The following is a 27,148-nucleotide window of genomic DNA, read 5'->3' on the forward strand; positions in this document are numbered from 1 at the left end:
TGAAGAATACAGGTTGAATAGAATCTCGACACAAAGTTTCAGCTTAAAATACGTTTAAAAAAATTGGTACCAAATACTTGGTGGCGCATGGTTCTTGATTTTAAATCATCATACAAACTTATCACAACACTACAGGGGTCACTCGCTAATAACGAAACATTTCTTCTGTAAATCTGATCGCCTACGCCTAGTACCTGTATCTACCTAATTTGATGTTCGGTTTCTGGAATTTTATGTAATTCATAACTTCGTTCCATGAAAACATGAGTTTAAAAACCCTTCCCGTGTCGTTTGTTATCTAGAAACCGTGCACTTGATATGTATACCACCTTTTTGTTACATCGTGTATAGGTGGATGTTTATTTATGATGGGATAGGATGTACTTGAACGAGACAACTGGTCACCTGATGGTAAGCAATTGACGTCGCCCAAGGATAACCGCAACTCGAGAGGAGTTACAACTACGTCGCGGTTTTGGTGGTGGGAGGGGATTGGACTTCTGGTAACCTTACTCGTATGGTGAAACATAACATAGGTGATATTTCACGACGGTTTTTTAAGAGGTCGTGATATCACTTCGGTAAAGCTTATTACTGCCGAAGCATGACTCTAATTATGTGAAAAATATGTATATTGATGGGCTGTGTCGTGAGGAGTGAACCCCATTATCGACAACCCTTAAATTCCAAACCCCAAAAAGCCAACAACGCACTTGTAACGCCTCTGGTGTTTCGGGTATCCATGGGCGGCGGCAATTGCTTAGCAGGTGATCCGTCTGCTCGTTTACCAGCTTATATCATAAAAAAGAGTGGTGATAGCAGAGTAATATACTTTTAATTTTCACCATATCTTACAGGAGACACGGGCATCTGGCATTATCAGACATCGGGAGACACGGGCATCAGGTATGGGGAGAAGCGCTTTGCCGATCTCGGGTTTAATTGATTTCTGTGACTGTGGTAAACCCTCTTAGTAGAACATAACAGCTTTTTAATCCCCCAAGCATTGCACAGATGCATTTTGTACGTAATACTTACGTACAATGTAAGTACCTACCTAACACCTACATTTCACCACTTATCTTATAAATCTCATGTAATAGGGGGTGAGTAATTAGCTGGAACCGAGGGCAATACCAGGTTCCATGCTATCATTGAGATGATTGTCAAAATCTAGAACTTACAAGCTTTTCTAGAACCAATTGGAAATCTCTTGTACATAATGTTGCTTTTGCGATATAATAGAGGCCATCGACACAGGCAGACTGGCACTTTCTTTTATTTAGCAAGTGTCGCTCGATCATAAATCATTGTCAACCGCCCACCGCCCCTTCCATTAGCTGTTAACACTATAAACATTTTTCAAAACTTTAAATTCATTTAGTCCGACATTATGAATCATACGGAAACTGTAGACTGTTGATTGTTTTACATTTTACAACTACATAATAAAATCGCAGAAATAGGACTGATATTAAATTAGCTAATCTATTTATAAATTATATTGTTACGGCACCGTTAAGTCTACTGTCTAGGTAATTCATCCTCCTACCTACACCTAGTTCTCAGTTACGTTGCTTTGATTTAATGTTAGACTGCGAATCAATGTTGTCTACACCGTGTTTTGCTTGCACGTAGGCGTTCGGATTCCAGTCGTTCATTGAAAAATCCTCCATTTGAGTGTAAGTGCCACGGAGAGGGCACTACTTCAGCGCATGCGTGTGCAAGCTCGTCCCTCTCACACCCGCATTTCGGGCGCGTTTCCCGCCAGATACGCGCGACCCCGCGGCCGCCATCACAGCACCAATCAAATTCAATATGTTCAATATAAATCCTTGTGTATTTACAATATAAAGTTCAGTGACGTGCCAATCCTTCAGTTTACGGTTTACACAAAAAATGGTTATTAGTAAATTATTACAGATGCCGTTCCACCCCCACGTAAAAGCATTCATAACTTTGACGTGTAATTTATTGGTCCTCATTATGTGCCACGACACGGAATCTGAATCGTTTTAAAAGCCAATAATGACAATAAGACGACAATAATTAAAGTTTAATTAGAAGTATAATAGCAATAACGAAAGATGGCGAACACAGCACACTTGATGAGGCGACAGAGCTCGCGGGACCTGTACGCACAGCGCTCCATAGACAGGATGGAGATGAAGGAGCTGCGAGGTCGGCTGGTGACGATGGAGAACGGCCACCCGTCCCACCGCACGCACGTCATGTACGGCGCCACCAACGAGGCCTTCGAGGACACCAGCCCCAACAGGCGCTCCTCAGAGACGCCGACGAGCAAGGCCAGCTCCGTCGAGGACCGAGGTGGAGCGAAGCCCGAAGGTGGTGGAGTCGAGAGAGAGTCGTGGGACAGCAAGCTCACTTTTCTGTTAGCCACAGTTGGGTATGCCGTGGGATTAGGTAACGTGTGGAGGTTTCCGTACCTAGCGCAGAAGAATGGCGGGGGAGCATTTTTGATTCCGTACTTCGTGATGTTAGCGATTGAGGGGATACCGATATTTTACTTGGAGTTGGCGATCGGGCAGCGTCTGCGGAAAGGCGCCATAGGTGTGTGGCACCAGGTGTCTCCTTATTTGGGTGGGATCGGGATCAGTTCGGCGGTGGTGTCGTTTAACGTGGCGCTGTACTACAACTCCATCATCGCCTGGTGCCTGTTCTACTTCGCGCAAAGCTTCCAGGCAGAGCTGCCGTGGGCCGAGTGCCCGAAGAAGTACTTCGCTAACGGATCCTATACTGCCGAGCCTGAATGTGCAGTAAGTGACAATTTTCTGTCAATTTTCACTACTTTTGCGATACCCTTGTTTGTGCATACGCGCTCAATCGTTATGCTTTTTTGTTGGCTAACCGTAATAATAAGAGTAGGCACAATACATTCCATTTTTGTATTAAATCTATTTTATTATCACTCATCTTGTTAAAAACTCCTGTGAATGTACTAAACCCTATCTGTGAATAGGTGAAAGGCTTCATTCGGTGTGTGTGTAGTTCCGGAGATTCAAACGAATGTTCAGCAAAGCGCTCTTATGAAAGGTTATTGGCCAAACATAAGCTACGTACAGTGCGTTTCGAATCAATATCGAAACTCCGGCTACAACGATAGTTTAGTTATTGGAAAAACAGTTGTTCATTTGCTGCTGTTTGCTTTTAAATAAAGCCCCGCCTGTTAAAACTTATATACCTACCTATCTAGTTTTTTTTATTTATTATAAATGAGTAATTACAAGCACCTAGGCATTTCTATTTGATAATTTCTATTTAATTTGATGAAACTGTTGCACTAGGCTTGAAGCATTTAAGTTTACGTTTTCGAATAATGATAGGCTTATTTTTACCTACATAGTCAACTTACTGTTTTATTGCCTAAATATAATGGAGACTTTTTATATTTTATTTATAAAACTGTTTTCTAAACATAATATTATTACACTAAGTTACACTATGCGAATTTATGTAACTATTCCCATATTTTTTTAAGAACTATTTTAAATTGGTATATATAATTTATAAAAAGCTAAGCAAAAGAGTATGGTAGCTATTTAACCAACGATTTTATTAATTCTCAGATTTTTCAGAACTTTAATCTGGGAATGTTGGTTTATCTAAGTTAGGTACTTGTACTTCGGTAGTGCTATTTTGTAACCTATTTACAGAAATACTTAAAGATAAAATATTATTCGAAAATTTCTCGGTAAGAGCACGCAGTCTGGAATTGTGCCCAGTATATGGCAATGAGTTCACCTCCTATTAGATGGGACTTATAACACAAATGGTGAAAAGTGGGTGTACATTATATAGCAGCATTACGTGCCGTAATGTGCAACTCTGCCTACCCCTTCGGGAATAAAAGGCGTGACGTTGCAATAAAATATCATTACGTTATTAAAAAAGGATTAAGTATACATCCAAATAATCTGCTATCGATACATTTAAGGTCGGGGTTATACAAAGGCTGCGAGTAAGCGTTTTTAAAAGAGATACCCGTGGAATGGGGATGTTGACTAAACAATTTTTCAATGTCCATCTGGTAAACCAATTAAAAATATTGAAATACTAGCTTCTGCCAGCGGCTTCATTCGCGTTCCCGTATAGGATAGGAAAAAGCTTGGCCTATGTGTTATTTCAGATCATAATCTACTCCTGTTCGAAATTTCATCTCGAACCCTTCTGCTGTTTTGACGTGAAGGAGTAACAAACAAACATTAAAACTTTCATATTTATAATATTACTAGCTTCTGCCCGCGACTTCGTCTGCGGAAAATTAAAAAATTTAGGGTTGTACTACCCCTAACATTTAGGGGGATGAAAAATAGATGTTGGCCGATTCTCATAGATACCGGATAAGCACAAAAAAATTCATCAAAATCGGTCAAGCCGTTTCGGAGGAGTATGGCAACGAAAACTGTGACACGAGAATTTTATATATTAGACTAGGATAATAAATACTTTTGAGCCTTAGGTACATTTTGTACTCATGTGATGACATTGCAAGCTTCAAGATCCTAAGCTATTAATTCGTTCCTTAAACTTACATGTTACTAAAGTTTCTAAAATGTAAACGCGAAAGTTTATGAGTGAGTTTGTGTGTTCCTATGTTTGTTACTCAATCACAGCAAAACGGCTGAAGGGGTCGAGATGAAATTTGGAACAGGGGTAGATTATGGTCTGGAATAAGACATAGGCTACTTTTGTCTTACGGGAACGCGGGCGAAAACATAGGCAGAAGCCAAAAGATTTCTAATTTTTAATCATCCCATTTCACACTACACATCGCATCAACAGCCTGTAAGTGGCTACTCCTGACTAAAGGCCTCTTTTCACACGGAGAAGGTTTGAGCATTAATCACCACGCTTGCTCAATGCGGGTTGGCAATTTTAAACTTATAATTAGAAATTATAAGCCCAGGTTTCCTCACGATGTTTTCCTTCAACGTTTGTCGTGGCTAAATAATCTTAGAAAGTATACACAAATCGGGAAAATCCACATTGGTAAGTGCCGTTGGTAGGTTTCGAACTCCACCCCCAAGCATGAAAAGTGGACTTCTTAAACCTACGAGTCACTAAAATACCCACGATCACAGCACCTATTACAAAATCGTATCATCCCATTTAGTCTGCCTAAAAAGGTTGGAATTTTCCACAAAATAACGAGAAAATCGGTAACCAAAGTACCTAGGTAGTAGGTACGTAATAAAACCGCGGTAAAAATGTTTTTCTTTTTATTTAATTTTAGTAATAAAGCTCTTCGCGTTTCGCGTGAAGTATCTTTTTACTTTTACTCGCCGTAGGTACATCTCAGTCGTAAAAAATGAACGATCTTTTTATTATTTGCTTTCATTTTGAGGTCAAAAAGACGTGGATTTTTTAAGTGATACGATTTTGTAACAGGTATTGTGACGTCGGAGATTTTAGGATTTTCTCTTGTGTCGTGGGTGTGTTCACAACCATACAAGTTCACATGCACATGACACCCAGACCCGAAGCAACAATTTGTGGATCACACAAGTTGCTTAGAGCGTTGCGGGCATCGAATCCGCTACACGTTACGCGGCAGCCAGTTGCCCAGCCACCGCACCAACCGTGCAGTCATATAAATATCTTAGGATAGAGTGATAGAAAATAAAATATCTTATTATTACTACAGAAATTTATTTATTTATTTATTTATTATCAACTTACGACTATTATTACAGGAACTTATAAATTGTAGCCATGGTTCTGATAGTTCGTGCCGGGCGGGAAGCAACGGGTATTAGGAACTCGACTCGTTTACATTACGCTGGGTTTGATTAACTTATCACTCGACTAAATAGCTAATTAATCTAGGAAAAATGCTTCTTATTATCTAATGCTTTCTAAGTAAATATCTTACATACATATATGTATAAATAATTACGTACCTACATGCATCACATCTGACATCAACAGCTTTTACTTTTGGGTCCATTGCAATAGAGTTGTTCGGAATAACTATACCATATTAAATACTATTCCACTATGCCCGACTCAGAAACCAAAATTAATAGATACCCTTTTTTGGTAGTAACACTAATGACTACACAACCAACGAAATAGTGAAACTATTACTCTACTTCTTAAAAAGGTATGTACGGTCATTGAACCCATTAGGGATCTTCGTCTATGTAAAAGGAAAATCAATAAGTCGTCCAAATAAATTATTTTCGCCCAATGAACCTGTCTCTTACAAAGCCATTGTGAGTCTCCGTCGTTTCCGAAATCAGAAATCGGAAAAGGGTCGCCGCCAATAAAGGTGAAATTTATTTTCCTTTTTTTCGCAAATATTAATGTTTTGAGAATGATAATTTTCTAAGAATTTTGTACGACGTGATTTACGTGACGTATAAGCGTTAATAATTGTAGAATTAAACTAACCTTTTCTTTCTTTTTGACTGCCTCGTTAGTCGAGTGGTCGCTAATGCGAACGCAGTGGGGTTCGATTACCGACGGTTTTTTCTGCTTTTTGAAACTTTCTTTTTTTGGACGGACTAAATAGATTTTTAATTTTCACACCCCATCATCATCTGTATTATATCGACATTTCGACCCGAGAACCAAACTTCAGTACTTTGCACAAAAACATCGTATAAGAAGTTTGTACTTTATAAGCACATTAACAGCACTCCATCTGCGTCAGAGGTTAAAAACATGTTGCAGAGTCGCAGACAACAAATAATACGGTAATTAGCAACAAAACTCAGGTCGCATGTGTTTGTGACCCCTGTCTGTGTAGGGCTGTCGCTCTCTATAAATAACTTGAGAAACATACCTAATTATTTTAACTAAATAAACAACAGTATTTATGAAAAATTTTGTAAATTAATTACGTCAAAAAAGGTTTTCTTTTTGTCGTGCTTAAGGGTGCTTTTCCAACAGAGATGTGCTATACTACGTTGCTGTGGATGCGTTTGGCTTCCACCAATAATATTCATTGATACACATAGCTTAGCAATGGTGGAAATGGACTCAGCTAACCTATGTTTTTTATATGTAAAGATGCGTCCTAGGGTGTGTTCTATAAATGGCTTCCTTACTATAAATACATCGCCCTGCCCCTCTTCCTCACCAGCTACATAGCTTAGCATCAGTGGAAACGGTGACATAGTTTTATTACATCTTCGTAGCATAGCTACATGGCACATTTCTGGTGGAAAAGTACCCTTATGTTGATAACGATTCGACTGTACTGAATTGGATATATTTTTAATTTGGTGATATTATTAGTATAACTGAAACATAATGGAAAATAATAGGGAGACCCTATATTAATTGACTTTTTCACTTCATTATTTCCTTTAAAAAACGTTAAGAATTTTTACTATATTGGTAGCATTTACAAACACAAAACAATAATACGATTAATGAATCACAAAGAATTAGAAACAGAACCATCACGCACCACGTTGCTCAGCACCAAATCGTTTACCCGCTGCGCCAACCGTTAGATATGAATATAGTAGATAGAAGATATTGACTGCCTCGTTGGCCTAGTGGTGGCAAGGGGTCTCGGGTTCGATTCCCGGGTCGGACTAAGTATTACTGGGATTTTTTCGGTTTTTCGAAAGTTTCTCAGTAGTAGCACGGAGTCTGAAAATGTGCCCGGTATATGGCAATAGGCTCACCACCTATTACATGGGACTTACAACATAAATTGTGAAAAGTGGGTGTACACAGTGGCATTACGTGTCATAATGTGTACCTCTACCTACCCCTTCGGGGATTAAAGGCGTGACGATATGTATGTATGTATGTAGATAGAAGATATGTGGCGGAGGGCACCCCTAGCCTCGAGGCGTACATTCATCATAACCAGAGGGATTGGGGTCGCCTTTGTAACCCGTGACGAGAGTTATTCCTCCTCACAACCGTAGCGTTTTTCTAACAATTATTTTAGGACACCACAGACGCCCGAATACTGAAATGCTACTCAATTTTAAGTTGTACTTAAATATCGTGCTATCTCTGTCATTTTATAAAGAATTGATAGGGACAGAACTAGTTTTGAGAGCGACTTAAAATTGAGTAGCGTTTGAGTATTCGGATATTAGTCTTGTTCAGTAACGTCACGCCTTTTATTCCCGATAGGATAGGCAGGAGGTGCACATTACGGAATGCAACACTGTACAATGTACATCCATTTTTCACAATTTGTGTTATAAGTCCCATCATGTAAGCCTATTTCCAGTGTTCCTCTGTGCTATTACTGAGAAATTTTCGAAAACCCAAAAACGTCCAGTAATACTTTGTCTGACCCGGGAATCAAAGCGGAGATCACTTTTCCGGCAGTCGCAATTGTGACCACTCGACCAACGAGGCAGTCATATTTAGATTTGGCTGAATGTTAGCAGTGTTGTGTGAGTGAGGTTACCGGAGGCCCAATTCCCCCTTCCCAATCTTCCCCATCCCCGATTCCCGAACAACAACCCTTAAATTCCTAACTCCCAAAAAGCCGGCAACGCACTTGTAACGCCTCTGGTGTTTCAAGTGTCCATGGGCGGCGGCGATTGCTTACCATCAGGTAATACGTCTGCTCGATTGCCGGCTTGTTCCATAAAAAAAGTGTATTGAGCAAGGGTGGTGATTAATGCTCAAACCTTCTCCGTGCGAGAACGCGCCTTTGGTCAGCGATGGCAATTTATAAGCTGTTGATGTTACAAAGTTGTAGACAATACACTAGTTTCTAACTAGTCAAATTCAATACTTTTATCGAAACGTCAAAAACGATAGTTTCCTATTTATTTTGTAGGAGATCGCCACATATGACGTTTTAAAATTTTTGCATCAAATAGCATACTTATTTCTCAAAAATTAGCTAGGAATAAATTATTATAATCGTCAAATTCATGAAGTACGATTATTTTGGGATATTGAAATTTCAAATGTCAAAATAATTAATTTTTGACCTATATGAAACAACCGAATTGTTAGAACACAAATTTTCTGAGAATTTTTAAAATACGTACCCGAATGACGTAGAATCAATAACACTATATTTATTACAAAAAAAAAAACTTTAAATCTTTTAACGAAGCTATCCAAATAATTTCACTACAATCCTATATCTTATCCTTTAGCAAAAAATATACCCTTACTAAAGGTTTATTTAAAGACTCCGATATTTTATTTCACGTATAGATACAATTTACATTTGTAGACAGCAGTTACAGTAGCAGTAGCGTGCAAATAAGTGGCGAGATCCCCGAATAAATAATGTTTAAAGTTAACCAGCCTCGCCTACACGCCGCCCACGCTATCAGGCGACTGCCGACAAATTCATTTTTACGCAAACCGTGAGCGTAGGCGGTTTGTCTACGGCGTAGGCGACACGGCTACGGGCTACGGCGTAGCATAAACTGAGCTACACAAATAAAGGATGTTTATGTTTGTAGTCAGTATTGGACTATCGTTGAAATTAATATTTTTATATGTATCTATAAAAACCTATAGTTTTGGATTTTGTCATCATATTTATTCAGCTTTGTCAAATAGCTTTGTCACATAAATTAGCTGAAAGACAGATTACTATAATTACTTACTTTATATTTTATTGGATTAGATTGAAAACTCGAAATAATTTATTTGTGACTGAGAAAAATGACCAATTGTTACAGGTGAAAAGAGTTATTAAGAGTGCTTCATCCTACTAATATTATAAATGCGAAAGTTTGTATATTTGTTTGTAACTCCTTCACATCAAAATGTCTGAAGCGATCAAGATGAAATTTGGAACAGAGATAGATTATGGTCTTTTTTTTTGAGGAAATCATCCAATGACTTCTCCCGCCTTGGGTGAGGCGGGAGGGAGTGTCAGACTCTTACTGACTAAAACCACCCCGTTCCTTCTCCTGCTTTGAGCCGGAGCCCCGGTAACCTTTAACGTTGTCCGCAGCTCCGGATATAGGTTATGGTCTGTAATAGGTCACTTTTTACCGGGAAAGCGGACAAAGCCACTCACAGAACTTATAGTTCTAAATAGTTTTCAGCTCTAAATACCTTCTAATCAACATTTCTAAGTAATTAGTCTGCCAGTAAAGGTTATGGTTGCGAAGTTCTATAAAAACTTTAACGTTTTCTGTCTGTCTGTTTGAGTTTCACCCAGACATTGGGTAACGACGTCTGAATTTCAGGTTTATCCAAATTATAACCGACTGTCTATTTACATTAAATTGTCGTTACCAAGTTTCAGATTAATATTACAACTTTGGATGTTCCTAAAGTTTAAATTTTAATGTAAGATAAAGGTTCTTAGTGCTTACTTGTTTTATAAAGTAACCAATTTAAGTGGCAGTCGCTGGGCAACCGTCTGCCGCGCAACGCAACACTCTTTGTGTGATCCACAAATTGTTACTTCGGGTCTGGGTGTCATGTGTGTGTATGTAAACTTGTATGTTTGTAAACCGAAAGTCGTAGTGTGGGGCACCATTTTATCCCTGTTCTAAATTTCATCCCGATCTCTTCAGCTATTTTCACGTGATTGAGTAACACATATATTCGACTGTACGGTTGGCGCGATGGCTGAGCAACTGGCCGCCTTGCCACGTGTTCAATTCCCGCACGGAGCAACTCTTTGTGTAATCCATAAATTGTTGTTTCGGGTCTGGGTGTCATGCAGACATCTACATGTCGTGCATGTGAAATTGTATGTTTTAAACGGACCCACGACATAGGAGAAAATCTTAATGTGGGGCAACGTTTTTTTTTTAACAAAAAATATACACAATCTCACAAACATTCGGATTTATAATATTAGTAAGACTACCATTACCTATGCGTGAATATAGCAAAAAAAATACGTTGAGCAAAGCCAGCAATTTCTTTTTATATTTTATTGAAATATGGAACTTGCTAAGCTTCAGTACCGTCATATTGAATTAATATGAAATCTTTACAATATATGTATGTGTGTATGTGGTAATATTTCATCCCCGTCTCGTATATTATTTGTAAGGCCTTTCCTATCCGTTGTGACCGCTGTAGATACAGCAGGTCAACCGACATCAGTGTACCTTTCTTTAATAGATTTATAGGATAGTTATGAAGTCAATATTTACTTCAGTTCCAGTGCTATGAATATAGAAAAGGGTGTAAATTTATTACTACTTATTTAGTTTTTCTATGGCATATAATCCGGTAAACGAGCAGACGGATTACTTGATGGTAAGCAATCGCCGTCGCCCATGGATACCCGAAACACCAGAGGCATTACAAGTGCGTTGCCTGCCTTCGGAATTTACGGGTTGTTGGGAAATCGGGGATTGGGAAGATTGGGAAAGCTATCATCGCTGCCCTTGGAAATTCATAACACTAGAGGAGTCCTTTAATTAATTTATGATTAATTAAGTGTTAGTGCCATTACCTAGTATTCTACAATAGTAAAACTACCAAGAGTCCAACTTGACTTCATGTTCATGCTTATTTTATGTCGTTTCCTGCCCTTGGACCAAGGGTTGCTACTCAATAACACTTTTAAAAGTTAAGTAGTAATAATACACTTATGTGAGACAAAGGGTTTGTACTTTATATGCCCTTTTATTCACCCTTAATTTTATTCTGTCACCCGGAGGAAAGAATTCAGTGATATATGTACTGTATTAGCTTTCCGTGTGAAGTTTGGTTCGTGTGGAATTTAGAACGTTGTCTTGTATAGAGATTCATGGTGGAATAACAGCAACGACTGTCCCGTCCGAGGGCTGGGCTCGCTGTCATTGCAGTAAGTCCCTTCTTTGAGGAGTGGCTCGAGAGACGGTACGGCGACCTCGCCTATGGCCTGACACAGGTGCATACTGAATGAAGGAGTTTCGGGAGGTACCTGTTTCTGATAAAGCCTGAGTGTAACGGGGCTCCCGCTCGAAAATCAGGAGTAAGAACGTGGTGTTTTTAACATGGGAGTCTAATATATATTACTAGCTACTTACGCGCGGTTTCACCCGCCCTGCTCGGTTCCTATTGATCGTAGCGTGATGATTTATAGCCTATAACTTTCCTATTCCTATAAATGCCCTATCGAAAACAAAAAGAATTATTTTAATCGGACCAGTAGTTCCTGAGATTAGCGCGTTCAAACAAACAAACAAACTCTTCAGCTTTATAATATTAGTATAGATAGCTTCTTTATAAACTATGTAATCCATAAAAAATTGCGTATTTTTCTTATTCCCATGGGAATTTCGAAAACCTCTCTAAGTAGATACTCGTATATGACCCTTAAGGACCATAATTTATGTGCATGCCACGACATCGACAATTTGTTTCGTTTCTTAGTTGTCTGTCTGTCTGTCACTCACTTAGACTCGTGAATATTAATTGATGAATAATATAACACTTAGCACTTATTTCGCCACGAGTAGACACCTACATACTATAGTTAATACTATTTTTTTTACTAACTACCTATGTAAAGTGTGGGAGAGCCATGCTTCGGCACGAATGGGCCGGCTAGACCGGAGTGATACCACGGCCTCACCGAAAACCGACGTGAAACAACGCTTGCGTTGTGTTTCCTTAATTTCCTAACCCTAACCCCCAAAAAGCCAGTAACGCACTTGTAAGGCCTCTGGTGTTGCGGGTGTCCATGGGCAGCGGCGATTGCTTACCATCAGATGACCCGTCTGCTCGTTTACCGGCTTATTACATTAAAAAATCCGACTTTTATTTTTCTGACGAGTTTATCTACTACGTCCATACATGAAATCTTAAACCTAAAACCTTACGGTCGGCAGTCGCTGTCATTCGCAATACAAAAATAGCGTAAGAAGATTGCGAGATCAAGATAAAATCCGATTTCTGTCATAATAGTAACATGCTCTATAAATCTTGACTTAAAGCCGATTTTCGTGACGCAATCTGTATAGTTAATATAATTCATATTTGAATGAAGTTGAATAGGTTTATGTTTAGGGCGTGTGGTTGTTAGTGGGACTGCTGAAGGAGAGAGCTCGGATTCGATTCCCAGGACAGGGAAAAGTATATTTGGAGGTTATGTTGTAATTGGGTAGATGACTAATTTTTATTTTAATATCTATCTTGTAGATTATTTTAAAATAATAGACACGTATTTTTTGTTTTCTTATGAAAAAAATATTCTTGAAGATACATTAAAAGATATATATTTCTACGTCCATTTTATACGTAGAAATGACGTATTTGCTCCCACTCCTAAACTTTGATTCGTTTTATCTACATAAGTATTGTTATCTTTTGTGACAAAATAAAAAATACGCGTTTTCATTACCTAACTGACGGACGAGATCGATTTTTATACCTCGTCATCATCCCTATTCTAAAATTTCTGATTAATATGAGTCTGATATTAAACCCGGCGTGTGGTAATAACCTCTTATACCTAACATATTAACAGGTGAAATATCCCTAGCTATCCATTATTCAACAACCAATCCTTCTGGGGATCAAAAGGTATGATTAATTATTATTATGTTAACGGCTTACTCACGTACCGTTTTGACGAGGAACTCGACTAGTTTCAAGCCATGCTAGAGGCTCATATTCATGAGCAGCATTCCGCGACACACGACGCGGAGATTGTCGCGCTGCTACTGATGTTCACGTAACGCTTTGACGAGTTTCTCGTCAAAAGACGAAGACGAGAATAACGAGTAAGCCGATAACATAATAATTAATTTAGTATGTCTCACGAAACTTACAACAAAAAAGCATGATGATGATCTTTTACGTGCCGCAAATTATAATGCTATCTAAAAACAATCGCTGAAAGTAAATAAAAAGAAGTTGAACAAAGTTTAAACCATTTCTGAACGCCTCGCCATTCATAAAAAAAAACTCTACAAAGTGCTCAGAAATTTATTACAGCTTTTTTCTACCGTTCATAAAGATTCGCATCTGGCCAGCATTCAGCATTAATCAGAAAAACTTAGTTGATATACATTCTCTTTTGTTTTAAGTTCAGATTCTTTTTTTCTTAATTGGAATCCGCAGTTACTTTATTGTATTGTTTTTTTTTAATGTTGATGAGTACCTACGTTGACGAGTACTACTTTACTTAATTGCATTATTTAGTAGTGAATAATTGCAGGTTCCGCATTATTGATAAATGATATTTAAGATGACACTTTTACACGACAAACTCTAAAATAACTAGGTGAAGCCTAGGTATTGTTTATTTCTGTACATTGCACTGTTACTTTAATTAAGCTACTGATGGGATTTTCTATCGGACTTTTATGAGAAGAAATGCTAAAACATACTCATAGGTCATAGTCTCAATTGAAAATGTTTATAAATAATAACTATTTCTCTGTCATTAGTTTATAGACAACATAAGTACTTGGTTTTCGGATTATGTTCTTTTAAATTGTTAAAAAAGATGGGATATTGCATACGTGGATTAAACACCAAATCTGTTAGGTTAAATAAAGTTCCTACACTAAACATCTCTGTATTGTTGCAGGTGAGCAGTCCGACGCAATATTTCTGGTACCGCACCACTCTACAAATATCAGAAGACATCAACTACCCTGAAACGTTCAACTACAAGATAGCACTAGCCTTAGTCATAGCCTGGATCCTAGTCTATATGTGCATGATCAAAGGCATCGCGTCCTCGGGCAAGGTCGTCTACGTCACAGCAACCTTCCCATACATCGTCCTCGTCATATTCTTCTTCAGAGGCATCACTCTTAAAGGCATGAGCGATGGACTAATCCACCTATTCACACCAAAGTGGCACAGGATTTTAGACCCTGTTGTGTGGCTGGAAGCTGGCACACAAATATTCTTTTCGCTTGGCTTAGCCTTCGGCGGCTTAATAGCGTTCTCATCCTATAACCCTGTTGACAACAACTGTTACAGAGATGCCATTATGGTCTCTATGACTAATTGCTTAACGTCGATGTTTGCTGGCATCGTTGTGTTTTCAATTATTGGGTTCAAGGCTACGATGGTGTACGAGAAGTGTTTAGACTTGAGGAATGAGACGTTGCTGGAGGTGTTTGGGCCTGCCTTCAGGTCGATGGTGCTGCCTGAAGCTGGGCAGACGGTGAAAGTAGACCTCAATGGGAACCTTACGTCGCTGGTGATGCCACAGCTACCGGAGTGTGACTTACAGAAGGAATTGGACAATGTGAGTTTATGCTTAAGTGATAATTGTTAACACCTAAAATCAATTACAGAAACTAAAAGAAACTTCGACTAAAAAGAAATAAATTAAGTAAAAGAAATATTATTCAAGATACGGTTTACTTACGTATATTAATGGAGAAAAGCTCTACTACTTTTAAGTGCGCGTTTTAGGCACGCTGCTCATGATGAAGAGTCCCTCTGTGACTTGTAACTAGTAGAGCTTTTCTTCATTAATTTACGAGAGTCAACCGTGATTTTTTGTTTATTTAGTTTGTCGCACAATAGTTATTATAAAATTTGAATATTGTCAGATAACAGAAAATATAGTACTTATTATGTAATTCTATAGACACATGACTTCAAACAGAACATTTCTCCCACAGACCGCTTCGGGCACCGGCCTCGCCTTCATCATCTTCACGGAAGCCATCAACCAGTTCCCCGGAGCTCAGTTCTGGTCCGTCCTCTTCTTCCTGATGCTGTTCACACTAGGAATAGACTCCCAATTCGGGACCCTCGAAGGGGTGGTGACTTCTATAGTAGACATGAAGTTGTTCCCCAATTTGAGAAAGGAGTACTTAACAGGAGGCTTGTGTCTTCTCTGCTGTTTACTGTCCATGGGTTTCGCTCATGGCTCGGGAAGCTACATATTCCTACTATTTGACATGTACAGTGGTAACTTTCCTCTGCTGATCATCGCCTTCTTCGAGTGTGTCGGGATTGCCTACGTGTATGGGGTTAAAAGGTGAGTTCTTAATTACTACTTTAGTTTTTTGGGTAGCATTTTTCTTCCACGTTGTCTACCCTTAGTAAGAGTTTGCCGGCTCGAATAAAAACCAATAATTTAGGTTTATTCGCACCGGCCAATCAGTCTGTTGTGTGCTGTACTGTTCTGTATGTGACTTTGTTTTGTCATGCCTTGTTAACTTATGACCACAATTAGGTTGTAATCTGGCTGTTTAATATATTGATTTACTTACTATTGGACTTCTTAAATAGCACGCCATTGAGCTCGACCTTCAGCCTTTTGTATCCAAACACTAATCACGTTATAGATAAAGTTACTCTACCACAGTCAACCGTAAACCGCCTAAGTTGTAGCTAAAATAAAAGCTACTAGGTACAAAAGGTCAAATATCTTAAAAATCATGTTATCCTAAGTTCTGAACTGAAAGGCTCTAAAGCAATTTACAAGGTACTCTTGGCTTGACTAAGTAATCCGAGGGCTTTCATTGTTAGTTTAGGATTTATAAGGGACCATTTTATCCAGTACTTTTGTTTGGTAGATAACCTTTTACTGCCATTATTTTATCTCAGAATGTATTAGACTGGTTGTCCTACTGATGGAATAGGATAGATTACTAATTTTGTATTTAAATATCTGTATTGTAAAATATTAGTCACGTATTTTTTCTTACGGAAAGAAATACTAGCAAAGATATATCAATTTGAAATATCGTCTGATTTCACTTCTAGGTAGGTTTTATACGTAGAAATTACGTTTTTGCTCCCACTCCTTAACTTTGTTTCGTTTTATCTAAGTATTTTATCTTATAAAAAAAAAAAAAAAATACGTGTCTAATATTATTTCACTACCTAACAGACGAACTAAATAGATTTTTAATTTTCGGCAATATATTAAAGAAGGGCCAAATTAAAAGTACTCTAAACCGACGAGAATGCATGAAAAGATTGATGACTGTTTATAAAGCGAAAGAAGCATAAGATTCGTAGCAATTGGCGTTCCATTGTCTCTGCCTACCCCCACGGGTGACAGGCTAGGCTATGTATTTATGTATATTATTTATTTACTACAGCTCGACCTTCAGCCTTTTGTATCCAAAAACTAATCACGTTATAGATAAAGTTACTCTACCACAGTCAACCGTAAACCGCCTAAGTTGTAGCTAAAATAAAAGTTACTAGGTACAAAAGGTCGAATATCTTAAAAATCATGTTATCCTAAGTTCTGAACTGAAAGGCTCTAAAGCAATTTACAAGGTACTCTTGGCTTGACTAAGTAATCCGAGGGCTTTCATTGTTAGTTTAGGATTTATAAGGGACCATTTTATCCAGTACTTTTGTTTGGGAGATAACCTTTTACTGCCATTATTTTATCTCAGAATGTATTAGACTGGTTGTCCTACTGATGGAATAGGATAGATTACTAATTTTGTATTTTAATATCTGTCTTGTAGATTATTTTAAATATTAGACACGTATTTTTTTTCTTACGGAAAGAAATACTTTCGAAGATATATCGATTTGAAATATCGCGTGACGTCATTTTATACGTAGAAATTACGTTTTTGCTCCCCACTCCTTAACTTTGATTCGTTTTATCTAAGTATTGTTATCTTAAAATTATGACAAAACAAAAAAAAAATACGTGTCTAATATTATTTCACTACCTAACTGACGGACTAAATAGATTTTTAATTTTCGTACCCCGTCATCATCCCTATTATGTATGTGCCTTGGTTTAACCTGAGGTGAATAGTTATTTTTTCTAAACGGGACAAAATAGTACTATCATTCAGAACCTGAACTGTACCAGGTTTTAGCAGACCTATTACGTAGTATTGGTTAGCTTTTGATATTCCTATCGTCATCTCTATTATCTTCCCATAAATTAAACCCTTCCAATAATAATCGAGAAAGTCAAGTTCCGATAGTTTCGGACGGTCTTTGCATAGTTTATCGGGCTTTACTAACTTTGTAGACTTCATTAAGTCAAGTCAATAAGCCAGTTTAGAATACCTAGTTCTAAATTACAGTATCACACTAATATTATAAATGTGAAAGTTTATTTGTTTGGATGTTAAGATGTTTGTCCGTTAATCACGCTGAAACTACTGAACGGATTTTGATGAGATTTGGTATACAGACAGGGTATGAGCTGACTTGGATGATAGGATACTTTTTTATCCCACGGGAACGCGGGCGAAGCCGCTGGCAGAAGCTAGTCTGTAATATTATTATTATAATAGAACATTACCTTATTAAGAAGAAATATCAATTTTTTTGTTTGGATTAAATCGACTCCCGAACTAATTCGTTAATTGTTAGAAAGTAACATAATTAAAGTTTTCTTTTAATAGTTATAGATAAATCAATAGGATGGGATCTGTCCCATCATTGTTTAAAAAAAACAAGGAAAAAGTATGAACAGCAAAAAGTATAACTGTTTGGAAAGGTTGACAATTAAAAGTAAAAAGTGAAATCGACATTCTACGACTTAACTTAAGAAAAAGTTTCTTTCTGAGAAAAACTTACGTTTTATCCGCTGTAAGGGAGAAATCTCAACTACTTTGTGTCACGAGATAAAATCTTGGCCTTATGGGGTCAGTCACTCGGTTAAAGGGTCTTAAATAAGTTAAACGTGCCGTGAAAACGAACATCAGGGTCACGGCGCCATTTTCTTTAGTAATGTCAATGGCTCCGATCATGGAGTAGCTATAGAGTGGGATCATAATTTTGAGGACCCAAATTACAATTCGTTTTTGTATCACGCCGTTTATGGTTTAATAGAGAGGGTTATACTTTGAGTTGCGGACTGCCTAGCGGGTTACCGGGGCTCCGGCTCGAAAAACAGGAGTAGGAACGACGTAGTTTTTAGTCAGTAAGAGTCTGACACTCCCTCTCGTCTTGCCCAAGGCGAGAGAAGTCATCGGATGATTTTCACCCTCAAAAAAGGGTTATACTTTAGTTACGATTTGAAAGAGAGTGAGTCTAATTGTCTTAATTAAAGGATAACGCATTTAACAAGCTGCGCTCCATCCTAGCTATTAAATTGTCTTTTAAATTTGAACTTCAAATCGTATGTCGTATGATATATTTCACAATATCAGCGTCAACATCACGCTGGTAAACACGCTGGCAGCGCGCTTACCGCCTTTTTGTATTGTTTCCAAAACAAAAGACGCCGAACCAGAGCCGTGCTTATTAATTGTGTTATATACCTTTATACCGTACCTATACAACTCCAAAATCGATGTTGTTCCTGATAATGTTTGGGAAAATTAAATGCAAAGATTTTTTATGATGTCCTTTCCAATAAACAAACAATCACTTAACTATGAGTTACCTACTTAACGTGAGGGAGCTCTTAAACTAACCTCTTAGATATAACTCACAGGTTTGTGACAGCCAAAATGTCGTTAAAGTCAGTGAAAAATTGTTATGTGCTGCAAACAATACAAAAATACCTGTTTAAAAGTACAAAATAAATGATACTCTGTTTTTGTAAGTCGTGATACTCTTTATTTTCATGCTTTAAAATCAGATATACAATGTGATAGGGTTGGGACTTCTAACCCGTTAAGGCTGAGTACTACATCTAATTTTATCGACAAAAAAAATAATATGGGGGGTTGAACCCCTAATTGAAAATATTGAAAAATAGTGAGTTTTTCGGTAAAAATAATTCACAAATGATTTTTTTCTCACCAAAACATCATCAAACATATGAAAAAAGTAATGAATTAGTTAGCCAAGGTTATTAGCTACCGTTTGTCGTTTTCTTTTTGTTTCTACGACGCATACAACCTTTGATATCAAAAAAAGTAAAAATAATATTAAAATAGCCATAACTTTTAGGGGAGGGGATTCGACCCTTCGACCCCCGACTTTTATCGATAAAATTAGATGTAGTACTCAGCCTTAACGGGTTAGAAGTCTGAACCCTATCACATTGTATAGATACTCTATTTCTTCTAAAATAGATGGCAACCCTAATTACCCGCGGAACGCACCCAAACCTCGACCTACGAAGCACTCCATGTAGTTCAACGACCCAGTTATAACGTTTCACCCTAAAATATCCCATATACTATCAACATACTATACAATACCCACTAACGTAGATACATATGGGTATACCTATGTACATGTCTCGCTTGTTCAGAACAGCTTATGTAATATTTCATTTTGGTCGATACGTTACGGATTCATTTTGGTTTAACCAAAGTTACTTTAGAGACTGAGTGTTTTGTTGAATGAGTAGTACGACTTTTGAGTACGAGTTGGATAAAGTGGAACTGCGGTAGTCTGTAGCTAGGTAGCGCTAGGTAGTCGTCGGTCCGGGACTCCGGTTCGAAAAGCAGGAGTAGGAACAGTAAGTGCCTCGTTGGCCGAGTGGTTGGTTTCGGGCGAAGTATTGCTGGGTTTTTTACGGTTTTTCGAAAATTCTCTGTAGTAGCACGGAGTCTGGAAATGTGCCCGGTATATGGCAATAGGCTCACCACGTATTACATGGGACTTACAACATAAATTGTGAAAAATGGGTGTACATTGTAACGTGGCATTACGTGCCATAATGTGCACCTCTGCCTACCCCTTCGGGGATAAAAGGCGTGAATAAGAAGAAGAGTAAGAACAGGGTGGTTTTCAGTCAGTAAGAGTCTGACACTCTCTCTCGTCTCGCCGACAATGGCAAGATTTTTCGCCCTCAAAAAAAAAAAAAAACATAACAGGAGGGTGAACAAAACAGGGTCAATTAAAAATAAACGGTGTAGCTATCACGATCTTGTTTTGCTTTGTAAATAAAACATGTAGATTTCACGAACAAAAATACGAGATAAAAAGAGACAGAGCCAATTTTTGGACATCCAATCGTGTTTGTTTTGACGTAAAACAGGGGGGAAATGGACGAGTAAATTAATCTGGGAGGTTAAGCTACGGTTGCCGCGGCTAATCCTTGGATTACAGTTGAATGGGCGATCATTCTTTGCTAAATGGGATCCCCTGTAGTACTGTTATATAGATGGAAAGACTCGATCGCGTGCGGTTGTGAAATGGTGAATTGCTGAAGTTCTTGTTTAGTTTAAAGAAGAAAATAATAGAATTGTGATAGATCTAGTACCCGAACTTGATATCATTGCTGCTCGATCACGGCAGTTTAATATTGTGATTTCGTTTTTCTTTTTGTTAAATTTCTTACCTATATTTTATCACTACATAGTATAAAACAAAATCGCTTTTTCTGTCCCTATGTCCCTTTGTATGCTTAAATCTTTAAAACTACGTAACGGATTTTGATGCGGTTTCTTATGTATAGCATAATTATAGAGAAAGATTTATATGCATCCGACGATATTTAGAAAATAAACTACAAAAATAACAACTAAATAGTTGTCAGATATCATTAGAATGATGCTTATTGTAAATCTCAAGTGTAAAGAGGAAAGATTTGTTTTAAATAACGTAATGTAAACATAAATAAACCTAAAAAGCTACATGAAAACTCTCCATACAGTTTCAATCAAAACATTTTAGGATGAAACCAATATGTTGTACCAATTTGAAAATTTGAACCGTCCCTTGGTACGCTTGTTTTTCCCTAATGACGACCGCTCCGGCTGCCATATGGCGGGTCTGACGAAACGGGAGGGAGGATTATGTCTATTACAGTCATCTCGTTATATTTTTATGAATGAAATCTTATTAAAGGTAAAGCGAGAGTGCTTTGTTTTCGAGTTTTATTTATACCACGACCGTGGCAAGAACCCACACGGCTCACGTGATTGTAAGTGGTTACCGTGACCTATGAACGCTTGCAACACGTGGGGCAATATGTGCGCTTTGCTGCCTCTAAAGAAACCTATTCTTGAAGTACCCCATATTTTAGCCTACTGGGAAAACCTTTCCAGGAAACTCATTCCACAATCGGGTAAACTAAGTAATGTTTGGGGTCTCCGACTAATAAAATTCACATTAATAGCACATACTTATACTCAGAATCACGTTTTACGTATTATGAGGAGAATAGACGCGTCCTCTCTATACGTCACCCGCTTCATTAAGTGGGTGTCATAACTGGGAATTCGGTGAATGTTACGTCTATTGTGTTTAGGAGCCTTGGTAGAAACTATCTGCTATAACTTGTACACATCCCATAAAGGAACATAGTTATACATACCTATATTGTATCTACTGTTTTTCATTTTTGCTATAAGCCGGTAAACGAGTAGACGGATCACTTGATAGTAAGCAAACGCCGACTTTTGAGGGTTAGGAATTTAAGGGTTGTTAGGTAATCGGGGATAAGAAAGATTGGGAAGAGGGGTAAATTGGGCCTACGGTAATCTCACTCACTCAATGCAACACAAGGCAAGCGTTGTTTCGCGTCGGTTTTCTGTGGGTCTCAATCATGTCGAGCCGGCCCATTCGTGCCAAAGCATGGCTCTCTCACACTTTATTCATTGGTTTTTAATATTAATTAAGATTATAAACACACTTGGTTATTAATATCATTATCCTTTTTCTCTTTCCAGGTTCGCAGATGACATTCAGCTAATGACAGGAACACGACCGGGGATCTACTGGTTGATATGTTGGAAGTACCTGTCTCCTCTAGCGATGCTCTCCATCCTAATATCCTCGTTCGTGGAGCTGGCTACGGAAGGTTCTGGATATGACGCTTGGATCAGGTCTGCTGGAGACACGGAGAGGAAGACCTGGCCTGTATGGGCTGTACTGCTCGTCCTTGTGTTGGTCCTGGCGTCCGTGTTGTGGATACCTGTCGTTGCTATTGCCAGGTTAGTAGTCGAAAATACACTACAGAATCTTAGGTTTTTCAATATACGGTGAAGGAGCTTTGAGCTGGTAATTGATGAGGAATTGCCAAATTCCGCAAGAAATGGTGTAATTTTGCATCGGAGGTCAATATTCAGTTTAGGTCTAATAGGCTAATGGTGTAGGAAAGCATTATATTATAGGTAATAGTGACGTTTACGTGATCTGTTAGTGAGATAGAGAAATTAACTAGGAGATAGAAAATAATAAAACAAAAAAAAAACTATTTATGGGATTATTTAAAAAATATACTTAAAAAACAAAAGCAACATATGAGGAAAATAACACACTTAATATGAATTCCAGATACTTCGGTGTTCCCATAATAGACGACGAGGAACGCGCCTGGTTTCCCGCTGAGGAGTTACGGGACTTCCATGGCATTGAGCCAAGACCTGTCTCCACGACAGAAACCCTGTTGTTCTGCACAAGACCTGATGGCTCCGAAGGTTGCTGCTGGCCTGGATGCTGTGATACCGACGATGAGGAGTAGTCTCCGATGAATATTAGCACAAGTAACAGTTTTTTCTGCCGTCTTAATTTTATAGAGTGCGAAAAAATAAGGTATTTCGTTCGAAGTTGATACAAGTTGCATCGAAACGTAGTCCGAGTGACAGCCTTTGTATTATTGTAAGAATAATTGATTTCCCGCGGTTTTAGCAGTAAACCAATATGGCTGCCGTAACGCTAAGTTGCGCAAAGACAATAAAAAAACGAAACGAAAAGTTTGTAAAAGAGAAAATGTAAATCTCATTATTTATAATATTTTATTTTAGATTGAGATATTGGAGAAAATATTTATTACTTACTTAAAACAAAAAAATAAAAGGTGTGAATTTATAAATGAATGGATCGCTCAGTGAATATATGTAATACCTACCTAATAAGTAGTATAGCATGATTTTAACATCGCTGACATTTAGAACCCATTTTATATTACTAAATATACTATTTTATCTAAATGTCATCTTATCAAAATTATAGACAATAAAGAGGGATATCTTTTGGAAACATATCCAAGTTCACGTGTCCATATCTAGGTTTCATATCCAGCCGTTTATATTTACTGTTGAATTTTTATATTACGCATATAATAGAAAGGGGTTTGGGTAAAGTTGGCGTCGTTTTGAAGTTGAGCGGCCAGTAATGAAACTTAAATATTATGAAAGAACAGAATACAGCGATCAAAAGCTATTATGGCCATATTTCTCTAAACCATATCGGAACTGAGATATTTGGTTTTATATTGGTCATTGAAATCGAAGAAGTTATTAAATGTTATTGCACTCTTTTGGGTGTCTGCCATATTTTTTTAGGAATGCTAAATAAAATAATTCAAATACAGTGACGTAGATGAATCGAACGGACCCCCAATGTCTTTTATCTATGGGCCGATGGTGTTTAGTAACAGTAACAGTAACAGCTCGTCCCTTACTGACTGTGTGTGTTACTTTTTACGCTTCTTATCTCTCGTGGACTTGTGGATAATTATAACGACTTGGCATTTCATTGGACGTTTCATTGACTGACCCAGCATAAAAAAAAAAAAAAATTACGGTGCATTTTGTATCTATTGCCGACGCAGCTGAAACCGTGTTGGCGGCACTCGTCGTAGATCGTATAATTTGACAGGCTACTGTTCGCATATAATGTCCATTATATGGTACATGGGATGGGCCAGATATCAAAATAATTTGACTCCGCCGGCACAATTTTTAGATACCATTATTCGACATGACATTGAAAACGAAATGGACGAAGAAAGTTAATATGTAAATGTGTTTTTAAAAATCATGTAATAAATGCAATAAGGTATAATACTGTGTTTTTATTACATATTTCCTAGGGCCCAATACTAACGTCACATTGACAGACGAGAGGTCGAGAAACAGTAAAGCCAATAACTAATATCAATCTTCTAATAATATACAATAACTAAGATTTTTTTCACACAGGACGGTATTTGAAGTATTTATAGAGACTACATTTTTAAATTCTTCAAACTCAAATATCTCAGCTTTGATATAACTTAGGATAAAAATAATTGAACATATATGTGTAATGAACACAGCAGAACAATGTAACATGAAAATTATTGGTGGCCGCTGAAAAAAAAAATGACGCCACAAGTCCATACAAAGTTACTCAAACCCCTTTAGTGTTAGAAAATATAAATTCGTTTTCGAATAGCCTTTATATTGAAAAACGGCTAAAAGTTTTTAGAAATAATTGACAATAATATTCCCTACCTTTAAATAATGATTGACAATAAAATCTTTAAAAAACCTTTGCTATGGCTAATTGTATTTATGGTTAAAGACTGGTATTTTTTATATCTTTAATTATTTAATTAAATATTTAAAAGAATAATACGACAATAATCTTTAATAGGTGACGACACAAGAGAGCGTGTCTATGATATTATAGTTTTTATTATATTTATTTTTACATTCGTTACGCTTTGAGCTAAGTTGTTTATAATCTGTTGATATTTAAAAAAAATCTATAGTCTATAACTTTATAATATAATCTACATATTTATAAAACGCAGAATATTCTACCTTATGACAATAAAAATAAAAATATACATTTTAAATAATACTCATGTTGTTTTTAGATGCTTTTAAAATAAATATAGTAGTTTATTGTCTACGCATAATTGTTGTTGAATGTATAGAGGACATGATCATCTATTAGATTAGTCTATTGTAAATTGTGCAAGCCAGCAGTTAATGTTTAAGCATTTCTAATAATGGTCCATTTAAGAAAGCAGTCGTTTGTTTGAATTAGGTGTAGCGCTAAAAACATTCTTCAAACAATGTTTCTTTACTTTGTCAAAAATATATTTTATTCGGCTTTTAATAAAGTATGAAAAAACATTATCACAAATACCTAAGTACTTAATTATTTTCGAATTGACGTAGATCGAAAATCGAAGAAGCAGAAGAATCGAAATAGATCGAAGAAGAAAATCTACAATATATTTACAAAATAAGTGTTGAATTTGACTAGTTATCAAGTACTTATCTAATTATTCTATCGGTAGCAAAGCACTCGTAATACGTCTGATGCGAATGTTACATTAACAATAAACAAGCCCGATTTATTGTTACTATTTTTGTAGTAAAACTAATGCCCTTGTTATCAAAAATATTGCTAAGCAGTATCTACTACAAGTCTGTTAATAAGACCCCACTAAGCCCCACTTACCTATAACTTCATAATTTGTGCCAAATCTACAAACTATAATATCATTAAAATTTAAATTTTAATTACATATTTTAATATAAATACCTAACAAGAGAAAAAAGGAATTCATCAATGAACTATTAATACTTTGACAGCCAAAAAAGTCTGTTAAAGGCAAATCCTCTGCTAGCGCCGGTCATTTTTGCCGCCCATGGCTTTGAATGTGTTAAAAGTAGATTTCCTTTACCTATGCGTATCTTTTTCAAACAAATGACTGTAAAATGAAATTAATATAATCAAATATATAACTATATACGATTATGCTACGTCTTTGATGTGATATTGAATGTTGTTTGTTATCTTAATAATTAAATACTATATTATGTAATAATTTATATATTTACGTATACTTAACCTGTATTTCTTGTGTACATATTAATGAAGGTACGTGCGTCCATTTTGCTCCTTATATATCTTCATCATCATCATCAGCAGTTTATAAGTGGCTACTGCTGATCAAAGGCCTCTTCGCGCATGGAGAAAGTTTGAGTATTAATTACCACGCTAGCTCAATGCGGGTTGCTCAATCATAAAAACAATATTAATTAAATCGACTGTCGTAGTTTCATCAACCTTTATTTAATACATTACCTATATATTGTAATGTATAGATTGTAAAAGAAACGTTCCCGTAAAACGCTACAACAAATTGACGGTTGTTTTCGGGTTTCATGCAACATCAGCCTTAAGCAGTTGATTAAAATTACAAATATTACATAAAATAAACATTGAATTCCTTTTTTGAAAATATAGGTACCTCGTTTTTTATCATCATCTGTTTGCGGCGTTTGGGAGCGTTCCGTTAACACCCTATATAATATCTATACACGTAAAACTAAGGGCAAGTGACCCGGTTGTGGCCACCGACCCCTTTGTGGCCATTTGGACCTTCAAATATTTATAACTAAGGCATGGACAAATAAATTACTCTGTGATGTACAGTATTTAAAATATTGAATATTGGAGACACTGATACCGTTGGCAGCATTGATGTGTCAAACTTCACTTCGATGCAACAAGTCATTCTTTTTAGTTGAGGGTGAAATTGTTAAGATCTTAACAAAAAGGCTAAGGCGAGCGGGTGAGGATTTGGTTTTTATTTTTTAAATCTTTGCTTATTGTTTGGATGTTTATGTTAATACTACATGAAGAATATATTGTCTAAGTGAAACTAAAGTTATTTTGTCGC

The 27,148-nt window shown here is 37.1% G+C and overlaps 1 protein-coding gene across 1 annotated transcript; it reads left to right on the top strand.

Annotated features, from left to right (window-relative positions):
• Nucleotides 1–1,730: 1,730 nt before the first annotated feature.
• LOC118272561 (sodium-dependent neutral amino acid transporter B(0)AT3) lies at nt 1,731–25,775 on the top strand. Its single transcript, XM_035589143.2, has 5 exons — nt 1,731–2,777; nt 14,465–15,136; nt 15,519–15,880; nt 22,410–22,673; nt 23,017–25,775. The coding sequence occupies exons 1-5, from the start codon at nt 2,088–2,090 to the stop codon at nt 23,201–23,203; spliced, it is 2,175 nt and encodes a 724-aa protein (XP_035445036.1). The 5' UTR covers nt 1,731–2,087; the 3' UTR covers nt 23,204–25,775.
• The last annotated feature ends 1,373 nt before the right edge of the window (nt 25,776–27,148 follow it).

This window comes from Spodoptera frugiperda, chromosome 4 (genome assembly GCF_023101765.2).
Source record: "Spodoptera frugiperda isolate SF20-4 chromosome 4, AGI-APGP_CSIRO_Sfru_2.0, whole genome shotgun sequence".
NCBI classification, from domain to species: domain Eukaryota; kingdom Metazoa; phylum Arthropoda; class Insecta; order Lepidoptera; family Noctuidae; genus Spodoptera; species Spodoptera frugiperda.